Genomic DNA, 16,890 nt, shown 5'->3' on the forward strand with positions numbered 1-16,890 from the left:
CAGAAATATTAAAGATAAAGGGATTAATTAAAGGAAATAATGCAGTATTATAAATGAACAGCAGATGGCGGTAGTCACCAATAAATGCTGGTCAACCCGCTCTTAAACAAAGAAGCGAAGAAATGGTACTAGGAAATTGTAGGCGGGACAAAATAAAACCCCAAACAAACAGAAAATATGCTTCAACCGCGGTGAAATAGCAACTAAAAAAGGAGAATTTCTTCCATGTATCTTTAGACGATATCTCCAAAAGGCCTGGCTTAAAGATGAGTTCGTTCGCAGGGAGAATGAAGGAGTATCCATGGATTTCTCTGGACCGTTTTGACAGGGAGAACCTACATGCCCGGGCATATTTCCTCTCTCACTGCCATAAAGGTAAAGTCGTGTACTATATAGCATACAGTTAATGGTCCAGCTTTAATGTCTTGAATGTATCATTTAATTAATACAGAATCATGTTAGTTGTTATCCTTTATGTGGCTAAAGCAGAAAATGTAAGGCTCCAAAGATATATCTTAATATTGCATTTTTAATATCAATAAGCCAGCATCACCAACCTGTCTGGTTCAGCTACAACTGAATGAAAATCATGTTAAGTTACTGTAACTGACAGCATTTACAACTCGAATGACCTTTTAACTGATTTTGACACGTTTTAATATTGTCTGATGTTGTGTTCTTGTCTGCCAGATCACATGAAGGGGATGAAGGGACCAATACTGAAGAGGAAGCTGCAGTTCAGGTGAAGACAGTTTGTGTCTTTGAGCAGAAGTTTAGTTGAAATATGAGGGAATGTGTCATTTTCCTTTTTGGCACAAGCTACTCATGTTATAATGTCGCTGATGAAGGAGGACACTAATACTGAACAATAACAAATAAAAACATTCACAGTTTGCACATTTTAATGTAAGCATTATTTTGGCTTTTGGCACATTTGTTTGTGAAAGTTACAGAGATGACATATTGTATAGTAAATCATATTCCCTCCTTTGTACGTTAACATAGCTTTGTTGAACTAGTACTTCACTGTAAGTAACCTGCATTACTTAAGTGAGCCTCTATCATGTTCAGTGAAGATTCAATGGTTTCTTGAGGGCAACAGACAGGTGCTCAAAACAAGTTAAAATGAAAAGTTAAGTTAAATCATAATGTAATTACAAAGAAAAGTTTAACTTAAAGTTTCTGTGTTGGTTCCAGTCGAACCGTCCGGCTGTACTGCTCCTTCGTGACCAAAGAACTTCTGCTGAGCAATCCCAAGTACGCCTTCTGGGAGGAATACATGGTAAGTAGGTCCCTCTCTAGTACTGCTTAAAGAAACTAGATATAGTTGCTTTTTTACACAAAAACATTATTGGATTGGATAATTGTATGCTGTTAAATATCATAGCTTAACAGCTATATTTTTGTTTCCAATGTTACAGTTGCCTGTACAGTAATTTTGCTTATTATGCTAGCTTTGAATTCTAATACCGTTTGTTCAAACAAGAAGGTTTTGAGTAGTGGACTTAAAATGTCTGGCTCTTCTTTCATTGATTTCATTTTTTGTTCTCTCTCTTGTTGTAGTTTCCCTTAGAGCTGGAGAGCCCGACTCAGATTTCTCTGGTTGACGAGGAATCTGGAGAGGTAACAACTATGCATTTAAACACGAGGAAAAAACATAGGCCTTAATTTTCACAGACATTTTCAAAGATCTATTGATCAGACATATAGATTTAGCTTGTTTTATTTTTCTTGGTTACGTTTTTTTAACCATTTTGTCCGATGCTTTTTTGACAGAAAGAAGATCTGATGGTCACGTTGCTCACTGCGGGCCACTGTCCCGGCTCTGTCATGCAAGTCAATCATTTAAAAAATGCTTTTTTTATATAAATTTAAATCATTTTACCTGTAAGATAATGTGAAACGGTGTGTGTGTGTGTGTGTGTGTGTGTGTGTGTGTGTGTGTGTGTGTAGGTTCCTGTTTGAGGGTTGCCAGGGAAACGTATTGTACACAGGAGACTTCAGGTTTGCAGATGGAGACGCGTCGAGAATAGAACATCTGCACTCCGGCAGCAGGTTGGTTTTATGATCAGACTGAAATCATTGTGGATGCTTTTATTCCTTCAAAACAATGAGCTGATTCCACGTTTAAAACCAACTTGGACAATCAACAGAAAGGTGTCATTTCTGTTCTATCCTAGTGTTTTCAAACTGTATTTCTTGTTTTTTTACAAGTGAAAAGATTTCCGTTTTTCATGCTTCACATACAGAGTGATGGATATTCAGAGTGTCTATCTGGACTCCACTTTCTACGACCCAAGATTTTACCAAATTCCTACTCGGGTAAGTTTAACATTTAAGTGTAAGTTTAACTATGAAAAACCCCGTAAGAATACGAAAAGTGTATAGTTTTTTCTGTGATTTTATCAATACATATATTTGGTGTTTAAATGTAGCCTTGAAAGTAATAATCATAGAATAAACTATTTTCATTGTGCGTATTTTTGCAGGAGGTTTGTCTGGACGGCATCTCAAAGCTGGTAGGAAACTGGATCAGTCAGAGTTCGTATCATGTCGTCTGGCTGAACTGTAAAGCTGCGTATGGATATGAATACCTGTTTACTAACCTGGGAGAGGAGTTCAACACACAGGTATCACTACACGTTACTTTACACACACACACACACACACACACACACACACACATTCCAAAGGCCTTTTCATTCATAAAACCCCGCTTACTATCATGCAACTCACTCCCCAATTTACATACAGTAAGATGTTTTTTGTGTATTTGGGTTTACAGGGGCTTTAAATACGTCTAGCTGAAACACATTAAGATGTTTTGCATATTTTTATTGTTGAATTATTCTTTCAGATTCATGTACGGAGTTTGGCGATGTTCGAGAAAATGCCGGAGATCTTGAGCTACTTGACGACGGACCGCAAGACACAGATCCACGCCTGTCGACACCCAAAGGTCTGACTTACGCACACACATACACCCACACACACCCATGATTTTCTGTTTAGAACCTGATTTAATTTAGCAAACCTCAGGTAACTTGTTTGCCAGATTGAGAGCATTAATTAGAAATTAAGAGTAAAGAGTATATTATTGATTACTTCCTCATGATACAAACGCCCATCCTAGTAGTCGAGGCCTCCCTTTATTTTGCCAGATTTCTTGGAAATTCTTGACTTAAAGTGTCCAGATTGAGTGTTTGTTGATATAATTTTTCAAATGTGTGTGTGTGTGTGTGTGTGTGTGTGTGTGTGTGTGTGTGTGTGTGTGTGTGTGTGTGTGTGTGTGTGTGTGTGTGTGTGTGTGTGTGTGTGTGTGTGTGTGTGTGTGTGTGTGTGTGTGTGTGTGTGTGTGTGTGTGTGTGTGTGTGTGTGTGTGTGTGTGTGTGTGTGTGTGTGTGTGTGTGTGTGTGTGTGTGTGTGTGTGTGTAGGCTGAGGAGTTCTTCCAAGGTAACCGGTTGCCATGTGGCTGCACAGCGGATGACGGGACGCCGCTCCGTATCATCAGCATCAAACCCTCCACCATGTGGTTCGGAGAGAGGATGAGGAAAACCAACGTGGTAATAAAGTAAGAGCAAAGGTCCAAATAACTCCTTTTTATAGGTCTAATTTAATAGTTTTTTCTGTATATTACCAAATGATAAGTTATGAAGGTTTGCATTTAAATAGAAAAGAAGAATACATTTTTACCGCACATTAGGTTTGCTTCTTTAGCTAAATCAAATTTTTGTTTTTTTCAGAACAGGAGCCAGTTCCTTCAGAGCCTGTTTCAGTTTCCACTCGTCCTACTCAGAGGTAATCAAATGTTTTAAGTTCATTTATTTAACTAAGAGTTATTTGGCTGCGGTTAGACAAAGACAGTTTATTCATTCGATTAAATGTATTTCTTTGTTTATCTTACTTTGTTTATCTTTACTGTATAATGTCGCTCACAATGTTCCTCTGTAATTCCAGATCAAAGACTTCCTCTCCTACCTCAAACCAGTCAACATCCACCCCAGTGTTATCCCTATCGGTCGAACTCTGACCGAGGTTACACAGATGTGAGTTAGGTTTTTATTTTTTTATAAATCAATTATTATTTTGTTATTCAACCTGTAAACCAACTATGTTAAGGTAAATGCTTTTTTTATGCCTTCTGTGATGGTAAAATGAATGTGAATCGAACCTACACCAACATATACTTTAAAATCTTTATTATATGACCATTAGGCTACACAGGACTAGTACTCTTGATAACATTTCAAGCGAATACAGTAAAATTGCCTGTGGAATGTCATTTTATCTGTGACACCACTGATTTAAGAAAGGACAAAGTTGTAATATTGATTATGATAGTAGTTACTGATATTGTTATATCTTTGTCCCTGTGCGTGTGTGAGCAGGTTGAAGCTGATGTGCAGAAACCAGTCTGATCATGTGTCGTACATCTACAAACCTCTGGGAGTTCTTAAACGCAGCATGGCGCATCGACCTACATATGGTGAGACACACACACACACACACACACACACACACACACACACACACAACAGGTGTTTTTAATGAAAACGCATCTTCATAGCTGTGATGCTTGTTTACAGGTGATAATATAAACCGTGTGCTTCATAGAGACTTCTGTCTGTGTATATTGTTTGCTAAGATTCATGTCCGTTCAAAGCATCCACAGTGTGAACGGTTTGAGAGCTCTGTCCAACAGCAATCATTATTTTATTTGCAAAAAGTTTGGGATAAATAGAAGAAAAACCGTTTGCCTGTGTGTTAATGCCACCCATTTGAAAGATGAATCGATACAATTTATAAATGAAAAATATTGGAAGACGTCAGTAGAGGGCACACTCATTTCGAATGGCAACAACAAAAGGAAAATCAACGTTTGCGAACCGATTTCTGTAAAAGCAAAAAAACAACAACAACCTACTCACTGATAAACTTGAAAACAGAGATCTGAGTTTTAGTTTTTTTTTAAGTTTTAAGAGACACACCGTAAAGACAATCCTCATCACAGGTTTTAGAAATCGTCCCACAATCTCCAAACTGAAGATTCCTTTCTTCCAGTGCAGGTGGTGGATAAGACCAGACACTGTACAGTAGGTCGTAGTCGTCTGCTGCACGTACGCTAACCCCGGAATTCCACTGGCTGCGGGTGCGGTGTCCAACGGTTTTGCTCCGTGCGCTCACGTCCGGCAATACATCAGGTCGGCAATCAGGCCACGCCCCCTTTGGGGGGAAAACATTGAACAGCGCTCCATCCACTTTGTATTGAAGGAGACCTGTCTTCTGCAAACAAACTTAATTAAAACGTAATCGAACATCCATTTAACAAGAAAACGTTACTTTCTTTAAAGCCACGACTCTTGTCTGTCCATACGAGCTGTTTTTGTGAAAAATTATTGAGTAATTTTCAATATTGAGGTGTTTTTTCCCGTCCGTGAGGGTTAGCCTATGGTTAGCCTACAGCAGAAGGCTAACATTAGCCTAGCATTCAGCATACATTAGTTAAGAGTTTTGTCTCGATATTGAAAATTACTCAATACTTTTTCACCAAAACAGCCCGTATAGACAGACAAGAGCCGTGGCTTTAAAGAAAGTAACGTGTATTTGTGAAAGGCATGTCGTATTACGTTTTTATTAAGTTTGTTTGCCGAATACGGGTGTCATTCAATACAAAGTGAATGGAGCGCTGTGTATTGTTTTCCCCCCAAAGGGGGCGTGGTCACGAGAGTTCCGTCCAGATGACGTATTGCCGACCTGATGTATACCCACCGGCTCCGTTTTCAAAGCAGGCACGGCCAGCTCCGCTGAACAGCTGGAGTCGCGAGACCGAGGAGTTCCCGCGGTAATAAAAGTGACGGGCGATCGCTCTTGATAATATGATTCTCCTATATGGTATTTACACAACAACGAACGCACGGAAGGTTATTGTTCCCATCCCAACGAGTAAAAGAACAGTGGACATGCTCGTATGTGTCTCTGTTTTGAGATTGTTACCTGCAGTGAACACCGAGTGTCTTATTTTGAAAATTAACCGGAGGTTTTATTGTTTTGTCGGCGCCTGTGTTCCTGTCTCTCTCGATGTGTTCTGTGCTAAATTGATGCGGTGAGCTCCGGCATCCGGCAGAAATAGAAGCAGTGTGTATTTCACCGGAGAGCTGGAGCAGCAGCGGAGCAGAGAGACAGTGCAGCGGACGTGGTGGAAACTCACCCACTGACTGCTCTTAATTGTATTACTGTTTCTGCCGTGCTGGAGCGGAGAAGGACCGGAGAGGCAGCCGGTGGAATTCGGCCTTAACATAGCTGCTTAAAGGAATTTGTTGTTTTGGTTCGACTTTGGTTTCAATTCATGAAGCATTTTGTTTAAACTACCTTTGCCTGATGCATCGTGTGGTGTTATTCAAATGAATGGTTTCTGATGTGTTAAAAAAAACTTAATTTGTCTGAAAAATGCTCACTAAACTTTAATATCTGGTGTGTGTGTGTGTTTGTGTGTTAAATTCCAACTCTGTGTAATATGAATATGATATGAGGCACTTGTGCTATATATGACTTTAATAGGGCATATTAAGTAAATACACATTTCGTGATTAAGAACAGAAACTCAAAGTTCCTCATCACTTTAGATAAAAGTATAGTTGGTGTTTTTTTCCTGCTCAGATTCAGACAGCAGTGATAACGAGCTGTTTGACGGGCTGGACCTGGCACCAGTGAAGAAGAAGATGGGACTCATCCAGGAAATAAAGCACAGTGCGTAAATATTTAAACTTCATCTTTTATTTCTTCTGTAATGTCTCAAACTGTGTCTTGCGTTACCCTTTGCATGAATTATACATCGATTTTTTAAATTTTTTTATCCTCAACCTGGCCACAATACTCCCTCTTACCCTTTCCCCACTGCATTTTATTGTATTGATTATTATTTATTGAACAGTTATTTTTACCTCTGTTTTTCTTAGTGAGTCCTCAGAAAACAGCGCCCTCTGTGTGTGTGGATGTGTCTTTCCCCGTGACGCTCACAGACGCACAGTCGGCCGCTCGTAACTTTGTGGATTGCACCGAATCCAACGAAGAAGAGGAAGATGAGGAGGAGGAGGAAGAGGAGAATGAGGGAAAGGGGGATAGTACAGTGAAAGAGGAGGAGCTTGTTACCGGGGTGCCGACGGAGATTGAAAAGATTGAAGAAACTCAGAAAACGGAAAACAAGGTAGAAGAGTGCGATGCATCCTCCCTATTTCTGTTATTTCTTATGATGTTATTATGTTTTTGTGCTCAGGTCTGTCTGTCTGTCTGTCTGTCTGTCTGTGTGTCTGTCTGTAGGTCTACCTGTATGCCTGTCTGTTTTTAGGTTCTGCTTTATTTTCCTTTGTTAAGCACTCTTTACATTGTTAAGAAAGGTGCTATTTAAATGAGTAAATGTAAATTTCAGAAAGTGGCTCTTCTTATTTTATTGCTATTTATTTTAACCTTACTATCTTTACCTTGCAGTCCTCCACATACCTCTGTTTGGTTGACTATTTATTGTGTTTTTGACATGTAACATTTTAAATGTTTGTGTGATTGTTGATGTGGTAAACATGCATATGAATCGCCCTTCTTAGGATCAAAAAAGTTGCCAAATAATCTTTTTCACATTTTTATTACATTTTTTAATGGGATAAAATATCAGTACATACAGCTCAACACGTAAACATAATTTTCGTATTTTATCTTATTTTTTCAATATTTTATTTTTTCATTAAGTAAATTTCTAATTTAATCCTATTTCCCAAGGCTCCAAAATGGGAGGACTTCTTCACCATGGAGACGCTGCCCGACAGTCAGAGCAGCCTGAACAGCCAATCACAATCCTGCTGCTCTGTTCCAAGCCCCGCCCCCTCGCCTTCACATTCTAGAATGACCGGTTCACAGACTCCGGATCTATTCAGCGAATTAGAAGAAGAAGAGGAAGAAATCCCCATAGACAATGAAAGCTTCCAACTAACTTTATCAGCCTCTGCATCCAATAATTCATCCCAAAACCTGGACACATTTCTGCCCGATACTTTGATCCTACATCCAGAGCAAGTTAGTGGGCGGGACCAAGGAGATATTTCGACCAATCCTGTACAGTCTCAGGAGATGCTTAGCAACAGCCAGGAGAACCAATCAGATCTCCCGGATTCTCAGGTGTCGTCTGACTTTGATGTCCCGTGCACGCCGGAGTCCAAAGCGCCAAGACAAGAAGAGCTGTCGCAGTTATACAGGAAGCTGGCGTCAGGCGAGGACGTGCTTATCAGAAAAGACTGAATGAAAAAGACATAAAAAAAATTTACTTTAACATTCCTTGTTTGTACATAGTAGATCCTAAAGCAAAAGGACAACACATTAGCTATTAGATAACATTCCTGTTTGTACCAATGTTACACATTAGCCTTAGAAGCTACAATATTCCTCTAAAGCTTCAGTCGAACTGCAAAACCACACAAACCTCTATGCTTAAAGCAACTGACACACACAAGCACACAAAAACACACACACACACACACACACACAAACACACAAGCACACAGTTCCAATGCACTTTACGTTATTCCATGCCCCACATGCATAAATGCACCTGTGCAACACTTTCCCTGTTTGTTGACAGTTTGTGGTTTACTCTGCTGAAGTGAAGTGGATCAAGTGAATTTTTGTATCGAAACAGAACTTTTGTTTCAAATTAAAAGTATTTAATAAGAGCATAAGAGTTGTTTTTTTTCAAAATTAATTGAAAGGTAAAATGTATTTGACCTTATACTCGTGAGAACTGAGGGAAACTGACAGATATTCACCAATGACACAATACTCAATTATGTATTCTGTACTTTTCAATTCATGCAGTGTTTCCCCAATTTTGTCATTTTTCTCCAATTGATGTATGAATAATAGATAAATAAATAATTTCTAATAGCTCGATTTTTTTTAGAGGCATAAAGAGGAAAAATCTTATCTAGTTAAGAATTTCTGGTCAATACTTAAAAGCTAATCAGTTTAATTTGGCTGATCCAACTAACACCAGATTTTCTTTTCAGTTCACACAGTAGGCCTACGGACAGGTAGTGGATTGTGAGGATATAATCACTCATTTTGACATAATCACTTTATGTCAACAAGCGTTCTCCAGAATTGCTGACTTTACCTTTAAAGAGCAGGTGCCATGAGGAAAAATGTGTGAACACTGGCATGTTCCTTTAACCGCTGACATGACAGCGTGGTTCTTATTAATAATAAAAAGGCAGAGAACAGAAGGGGGTCTTCACACACTCACACACACACACAGGAAGCACAAACCTGGCTCTTCATTAAAATCCGTTCCCCCACAGCGGCCTCCTGAGGGACGGCGAGTCTCTGTTATTCTCTGGGGACAGAGTCATTAATTAACACACACACACACACACACGTGTATGCTATTAGATATGGACAAAATATAAGGTACATAAACAGTGACTGAGCGTGCATACGTGTGCGTTTACATGTTTGGGGTCACAAAGATTAAAAATAAATAAAATTCCACACAAAGACATGAAGTGATTATCAGAGTGTTCTGTCTCCCATGCTCTCACGACCCTGGAGACGCAACAGGAAATTGATGCTGTGTTTGCTTGTGTGTGTGTGTGTGTGTGTGTGTGTGTGTGTGTGTGTGTGTGTGTGTGTGTGTGTGTCTTCATAAGTCCCCATAACATAAATAATTACATTTTTGGCATGGAGACCTGGTTTAGGATTTTACTGTTTCATTTTGTGCATTTAAAGCACTTTGAATAGCATTTTATGTATAAGGGGTGATATAGGGGAGAACGGGGTAATCTGAGCCACTTTTTACATTTGCTCCCCTCTAAGCCAGCTAAAATGATTTATCACTCAAATGTACACATTTCCCATTAATTCAAGATGTTTCCTAGAAATGGGCATTAGCAGAATTTTTTCAAGACAAAGGGCAGTGAAAATATGATTGTTTAAAAAAAAGTTGTGATGTGGCTCACTTTACCCCAGCTGTGGGGTAAACTGATCCACTTACTTTTTCCACTCTGAAACTACCATAACAACACATATTGTAACAGTAAGAATCCTGAAAGCTAGCCACACATTCCAGAACTAATGTCGGACTAGCAAAAGAATGATGGGGTTTGGTCAAAGCAAATTTTCTAAACACTTGAAAGTAACTCTGAACAAAATACAAAATCAAATACAACATATTTTAATTCAAAAGGTTTTAATAAGATTCAAATGAAAGATAGAACCAGTTAGATTAGAACACAGTCTGGGGGTCAGAACACAGGACCCTTAGAGCCAGCTAGTGTCTGGGGGTCAAAGCATAGGAAAATCAGAACCAGCGAGAACATCCTGGGACTCAGAACACAGGAGCCTGTCAGCCTGTCAGCCTGTCATACTCTACAACTAGGTCTACTCTACATTCCAGCCCTGAAGGTTACAGGGAAAGATGAGAAGGTGCTCTTTCCGTGTGGTTGCCCCAAGTCGTCTTCCTGGTGTATTTCCTTGGCATACATTAAAATATGTTTAAGACTAAACTTAACTTGTGCCTTATGGTGGGGGAAAGTGAGACAGTGGCTCACTTTCCCCCACAGCATTTGGCTCACTGTCCCCCACCACCACAATTTGAGAAAAAACTACCTCTCTTAGCATTTCAGGCTAATCTTCAGTTATCAGCATCACATGGTTTCATATGTTGGTAGTTCATCAACACGTATGATAGAAGTTTTTCTACATGAATACATTTGCTTTGGCACAACAGTTGATTAAGTTGACAGCAAGAACATTTACTTTTACATGCAAAATACCTATTTTGGTGAAAAAAAACATGCTTACCACAGCACGGTGAGGTCCTCTCTTTCAGGGCCATGGGGAAATGAGAGGGGCTTCAAAACATATATCTCACATGACCACAAATGTTTTCTGTTGCCTAGATACAGGGGGTGGCTCACATTACCCGATGCCTCAGATTCCCCCGTTCTCCCCCACAAATAAACATTATTATTATTACTATTACCAATAAAGTTAGGGTCTATAAGGAATGTATGGGAAGTTTGCAGATGTGGAAACTTGACTGTGTGTGTGTGTGTGTGTGTGTGTGTGTGTGTGTGTGTGTGTGTGTGTGTGTGTGTGTGTGTGTGTGTGTGCTACCTTTGAGTGTTCCTATCTGTAGTTGAGGAACGTTGAAGTCTGAAGCAAAACCCACATAGACACCTCCATAGTTCCTGTACAGAAAAACATATTAAGCAAAATCACACCAACAAACACACACACACACACACACACACACACACACACACACTCACACACACACACACACACACATCTTAAGCATGTTTAGAAATAGGCCTATATTTAAAAAACTGTATTTGTTTATTATGCATGGAAACATTATATTGCAAACATAGACTGAAAATCTGAATCGTACTGACTCACTTCCATTTGTCGTCTTCTGGCAAAGACTCCTCTGATCTATTAACACACACACACACACACACACACACACACACACACACACACACATACACACACACACACATTTAAAATGCAATGTGTGTATTGAAGTCAGTTGCTGTACGTTCGCAGAAAAACCTCAGAGAAAGGTCAAACAACACGGTAACATCAAAATGCATCTGTAAATGGTATTTTATGTGTGTGTGTGTGTGTGTGTGTGTGTGAACTTACATCTTTGATGTTGACTCAACAAGATCTGAGGTAACAAACAAACAGATGACTAGTTGGCAAATGTTAATTTACATTTCCATTGATGTAGCCTACAGCTTATTTTTCTCAATTGAACAAGTACAACTGTAACAGTAACATTTTAAAAACTGTCTTTTTGCTGTCATCTACCTCAGACTACAGTAACAAGAAAGGCACGACACAGAATTGCTTAGCCAAATAAGCTCAAAAATAATCAAATATTATGAATTTCATAAAGATAATCATTCAACAGATAATCAGTCAAGAATGGGCAAACACACACGCACACACACGCACACACACACACACACACACACACACACACACACACACACACACAGCGTAAAGTAAGTTAGTTAAGTTAACAATATGTAGGACCTCTAATGCCTTTTCAATATGTTATGCCTCTCACCTGCTGAGCTGTTGGTCTCTTTGCTGTTGTTGTTGTTTGTGCTCGGTGAGGAATTTCCACATCCCATCTCTCATCGAAACGCCAAATGAGTAAAAAATAGTGAGAAATCAGTGGAAATACAAGCTGAAAATGTCCTTTTTTTCTGTGTTCTCTCTCTCTCTCTCTACTCTGTCTATCTATTGTACCTCTCAGCATGAACGAAGGATTAATATGACGCCAAGGAAAGAAAGAGAGAGAGAGGGAGAGAGAGAGAGAAGCAAAGTGTATTCACCCCTACTGTTCAGGGAGCAGAGCCTTTCTCTCTTGAATGTGTGTGTGTGTGTGTGTGTGTGTGTGTGTGTGTGTGTGTGTGTGTGTGTGTGTGTGTGTGTGTGTGTGTGTGTGTGTACTTGTACTAGCACTTGTACAGGCGTCTATGTGAGGACCAATTTATATCTTTTTACCATCGGAGTGAGGACATTTTGACTGGTTCTCACTTCTTTGCTCCTTACAAAGATAGAAGTAAAGGGATGTGTGTGTGTGTGTGTGTGTGTGTGTGTGTGTGTGTGTGTGTGTGTGTGTTTAAAGGAAGTTGATCAAACTCACCGAGAATCGATTTAATTGGTGCTTTTCAGCCCAAATACAGCAGTGAATTTGAGAGGGATTAGGAGAAACAGAGAATAAGGGAGGGGGTCGGATTCATTAAAAGGTGTGTGTGTGTGTGTGTGTGTGTGTGTGTGTGTGTGTGTGTGTGTGTGTGTGTGTGTGTGTGTGTGTGTGTGTGTGTGTGTGTGTGTGTGTGTGTGTGTGTGTGTGTGTGTGTGTCTGTGTGCAATTCAGAGATCATCCATCAACCTGGTGTTGGTTGATTAATTTTCTTTTTTTCTTTTAGAATGCAAACAGACAACTGAAAAAGTGAACACACAAACAAAAAAAAACAAAAAAAAAAACTATTAACACGGCGTACTCTACTTAACAGGTTTCAAAGGACATTGTTTAAACAATAGGTAAATGTAAAGCAAAAAAATAAAAAGTCAATAAGGTGTCATGAAGGTCACTTGTTGGTTGATTCAATTTAAGAATGCAGTTTATCCGTATGTGAATGAACTCTTCAATTGTTGTTGTGTGTGTCACTAGGCAACATTCCCAAATCCCATGAGAACACACAAACTCCCGTGTGAATATCCAGCGATGGGAATTGGATTTATTATTGAACACACAGCAGCACAGATGCTTAAAATGTGTGTGTTTCCTGTTTTAATGTAAATAAATCCTCATCACAAATATATATGTGGTTTTAATTCATTGTTAATTACTTAGTTACTATTTGTTGACTCCTTTAAACTTACCCTGCGTTCCAAATCACATACTCTTTCTTTTCACTACACTACATACTAAAGAACAGAAGAGTTTTAGGGCCACAGGAGAGAAAAAAAAATCAAATAAGGAAGTTTTTTTTTTCATTATGTCGAGAATAAAGACGAATACTCCCAAATTCTATTGGAGATAGTGGGCCATTTATGTATTTTCAGCATACTACAATTTACCTGCATGTATTAGTTCATCCTACATCTTTTTCTGGCATACTAAATAGTAGGGAAGTATGGGGATTGGAACACAGGGATAGTTGCAGTCATCATCTATAAGCAGATGTAGGTAGTATAAGGTGCAAAACAAAACGCCGCCTCCAGTGAAGTGAAGTCTTGTTTTGACTGTGTGTATTCTGAGCCAATTAACATTAGGCCTATTAGCTGACAGTCAGGATTTATAAATAAACCTGCTGAATATCTAAAAGCACAACGTGTTAGGATTCAAAACATCACATGAGTCTGTAATTGGTCTTAAAATATCAGCTTTGAGATGTAGGGTTAGCGTTAGGATATGGGGTTAGAAAGAAAACGGTTAAAAATAACCCTCAAAATATCTATTTTTTTTTAATTGGGCCAGTGGAAACATGTTGTGAACAAAACACAGATTTAGTGAACTAGTTAGCAACATTTTTAATTTATTTGAAGCAGTTTTTCTGTCTAACTGATCAATATAAGTCCAATACTTTTTTTCATAAAGCTCCAATTTTGGTCTCCACCACTGTGAGGACACGGAATATTTCAGCTCTGTGAGAATAGTGACTGATTCACTCACTACAATCAGGTGTGTGTGGCACTGATTGGCTAATTGAGCCCAGGTGTGAAGAGGTTACATATGCCCTGAGACCCCAGTGCTTTGTGCTGCTCATTGTCTCACCTTCAGAGGTAGTGAGAGGGTCCTCTTGTGTTTCCTCTACTGTCAGTATATCTACCTAGGCAGTTCTTTGTGTATGCTTTCAGCTGCTTGGCAGTGGTTGTTTTGTTGTGGTTTAGTGTGTTATATTAAAGGTAGCCTGTGTGGCCTTTTACAGCTCTGTGCGTTTTTGTTTTCTCCCCTTCCCCATACTCGCATTAGCGATTTAGTGGTTATCCCTCCGGGGATAATTTACAGACACCCCTTGGTCCGCACCTGTGTCCCAAACCCCCCCAGTCATTACAACCACCAGCTAAATGCTCCAGTGTATGTATTCCAAAAATATATATTTAGTCTAACGTGATAAATTAAATGAAATTTTCTTGAATACAGACTAGTGTTAACTTTTTTATTACATCAGCTGTTGCCATGACACTTCTGAGGTTAATCTGTATGATAGAACTTTCAAGTTAATGCTCCACTATATTACCTAGTTAGTAGCCTATCCTGTATGCTGTCGTTTTCCCCACAGCTTTAGCTTGCCGCCGGACTCAGACAGCCATTAAATCTCAGTAATAACTATCCCTTTAAAGTCGAGGTGATTCATCTCTGTAGGTTCGTCCCTACTATCACGACTACACTCATATTTCACACTGTCTTTGGAATTATTATCCAAAAAGGTGCCATGATTTTCTTGGCACCTTTTTTCACTCTATTGCTCTGAAACTTCAAAATGACTCATGCAAGCCCCCCCCCCCCCCCCCCCAACTCCCCCCCCCCCCCCCCCCACACACACACACACACACTGCTACACACACCCACACACACATAAGGAACAGCTACGGTTGCCTCAATTATAGGGTAGAGCAGCGAAATATGAATTTCAGAATGCAGGGTTTCCAGCAGTAAGTGGAAATGACTCCTGGCCACACGCTGAGATCTTTCTTTTCATCAACAAGAATAATGTCACTATGTATTACACTGGACTAGAATATACAGCCGTGGAAAAAATTAAGAGACCACTCCAATGTTTACTGTCCCTTGTTTTACTATTTATAGGCATATTTGAGTATAATGAACATTTTGTTTTTATCTATAAACTACTGACAACATAACTTCTATACGTTTATTTTCTTTCTAGTTTGTGTCATGGTCTGTCTGTGTCTTGTCTTGTTTTGGTGGTGTCCCTGTGTTTCCTGTTTTAGTTTGGTAAGTCTGTCTTGTTTTTTTTTATAATTTTTTATTATTATTATTATTATTCTTTCGGACAATTCCACACAATACACAATTATCTCTTTCACATCATACATCTTACTTTGTGTTGTCCGAAGGGTGACGGAAGAAGCCAAAGGCTTATCGAGTCCCGCCCCCATTTTCATCAGATTCAGATTCAGATACACAGATACACATTTACTGTAACAGAAAAGAAAAAAAAAAATACAATTTTGTTGTTGTTTTTTTGTTTTTTGTTTTTGATGATTTTGCTAATTTTTTTTTGTTAAGCAGCTGCAGTCCAATACACAGTCAATTTTCATTCTCATTATTCATTGACCTTGCACAACTGACATGCTTTCCATTTTCCCAATGAATTTTAATTACTCATCGTTATCCGCCATTTTTACGATGTCTCCTTTGATATCAGCGATTTCAGCGATTTCTCCTTTGATAGCTGTGATGTCTCCTTTGATAGATGCAATACCAGATAAAATTTTTGCTATCCCCTCCCGAACAGCAGTAATAGCCTGTTTTGTTCCATCCATATCTTTCTCCCCATGTCCTGTGTGTGTGTCCTGTCAAGTTTCCCTCCTGTTTGTGTCCCACCTGTTCCTCGCTGTGTCTGGTATATATTCCCCTTGTCATTCCTTTGTTCCTTGTCCTTGCATTTTGGTTTGTCCTGTTGCGTGTTGGTGAGTCTCGTCTTCCATGTTACCCTTGTTAACCGCTACTGTTATCTTTTGCCTTTTGGCCGTCCTGAGTTTTTTGTATTTTTGGTGGAGCAATAAATTTTTCTTTTAAACGTCTGCGTTTGGGTCCTACTTGCCTGCCTGCCCTTACCATAACAGTTTGGGTTAATTTGCAAACATAGTTGTTGTTAATTTCCTACATAGATTAATTTATCCTGAAGGTGTGTGGGATAGAGACAAATGTATCTTGAGCGTATATCTGTAATCAGTCAAATATAAATTAAGACGGACTTTATTGATTCCAAGAGGAAAAGTTGCAGCATGAAAGCAGAAATAAATACAGGTAAACAGAGAAAGTAAAAAAAAAACTATATGAAATGAGAATAGGAACAGTATGAAAATATAAACTAAATACAACCACAATTAAATTAAAATGAATGGAAAATATTACACATACAGAACTCTCTTTCTTAGTATAGTTTTTTTTTGTTGGGGGGAGTTTTCCTCAATCAGAAAATAAATTATCAACTAACATAGAGTGTTTGAGTTGTGGCTGTTAAAAGTTGCAGGTCTGCGTTATGAACACAAGGGGGCAGTGGTGAACTAGATTTAATTTAAAACACATGCAACTGTACATTGGTGGAGAGAGAGACGAGATTTGTATG

General features: G+C 39.0%; 1 protein-coding gene and 1 long non-coding RNA gene across 2 annotated transcripts; one reads left to right on the top strand and one right to left on the bottom strand.

The window, feature by feature from the left end:
- The first annotated feature begins 156 nt into the window (after positions 1-156).
- On the top strand, positions 157-8,608 carry dclre1c (DNA cross-link repair 1C, PSO2 homolog). The gene is made up of 16 exons (XM_080050769.1): positions 157-375; positions 691-742; positions 1,198-1,282; positions 1,564-1,623; positions 1,777-1,832; positions 1,954-2,055; positions 2,250-2,322; positions 2,490-2,630; positions 2,858-2,959; positions 3,436-3,572; positions 3,745-3,799; positions 3,959-4,047; positions 4,390-4,487; positions 6,659-6,748; positions 6,958-7,205; positions 7,772-8,608. The coding sequence occupies exons 1-16, from the start codon at positions 267-269 to the stop codon at positions 8,285-8,287; spliced, it is 2,013 nt and encodes a 670-aa protein (XP_079906895.1). The 5' UTR covers positions 157-266; the 3' UTR covers positions 8,288-8,608.
- LOC307268223 lies at positions 8,150-11,484 on the bottom strand. Its single transcript, XR_013845444.1, has 4 exons — positions 11,444-11,484; positions 11,159-11,232; positions 9,311-9,377; positions 8,150-8,283 (listed from the first exon to the last, which is right to left on the bottom strand). It is a non-coding gene; the product is annotated as an uncharacterized lncRNA (long non-coding RNA).
- Between the last annotated feature and the right edge of the window lie 5,406 nt (positions 11,485-16,890).

Source organism: Ammodytes marinus (assembly GCF_949987685.1).
Source record: "Ammodytes marinus genome assembly, chromosome: 22".
Lineage (NCBI taxonomy): Eukaryota > Metazoa > Chordata > Actinopteri > Uranoscopiformes > Ammodytidae > Ammodytes > Ammodytes marinus.

Excerpts from the sequence above, each read along its gene's own strand:
- dclre1c (XM_080050769.1), top strand. The coding sequence starts at position 267 with ATGAGTTCGTTCGCAGGGAGAATGAAGGAGTATCCATGGATTTCTCTG. Across the intron at positions 2,960-3,435 it reads ACGCCTGTCGACACCCAAAG|GCTGAGGAGTTCTTCCAAGG; the intron begins GTCTGACTTACG and ends GTGTGTGTGTAG. Across the intron at positions 7,206-7,771 it reads CTCAGAAAACGGAAAACAAG|GCTCCAAAATGGGAGGACTT; the intron begins GTAGAAGAGTGC and ends CTATTTCCCAAG.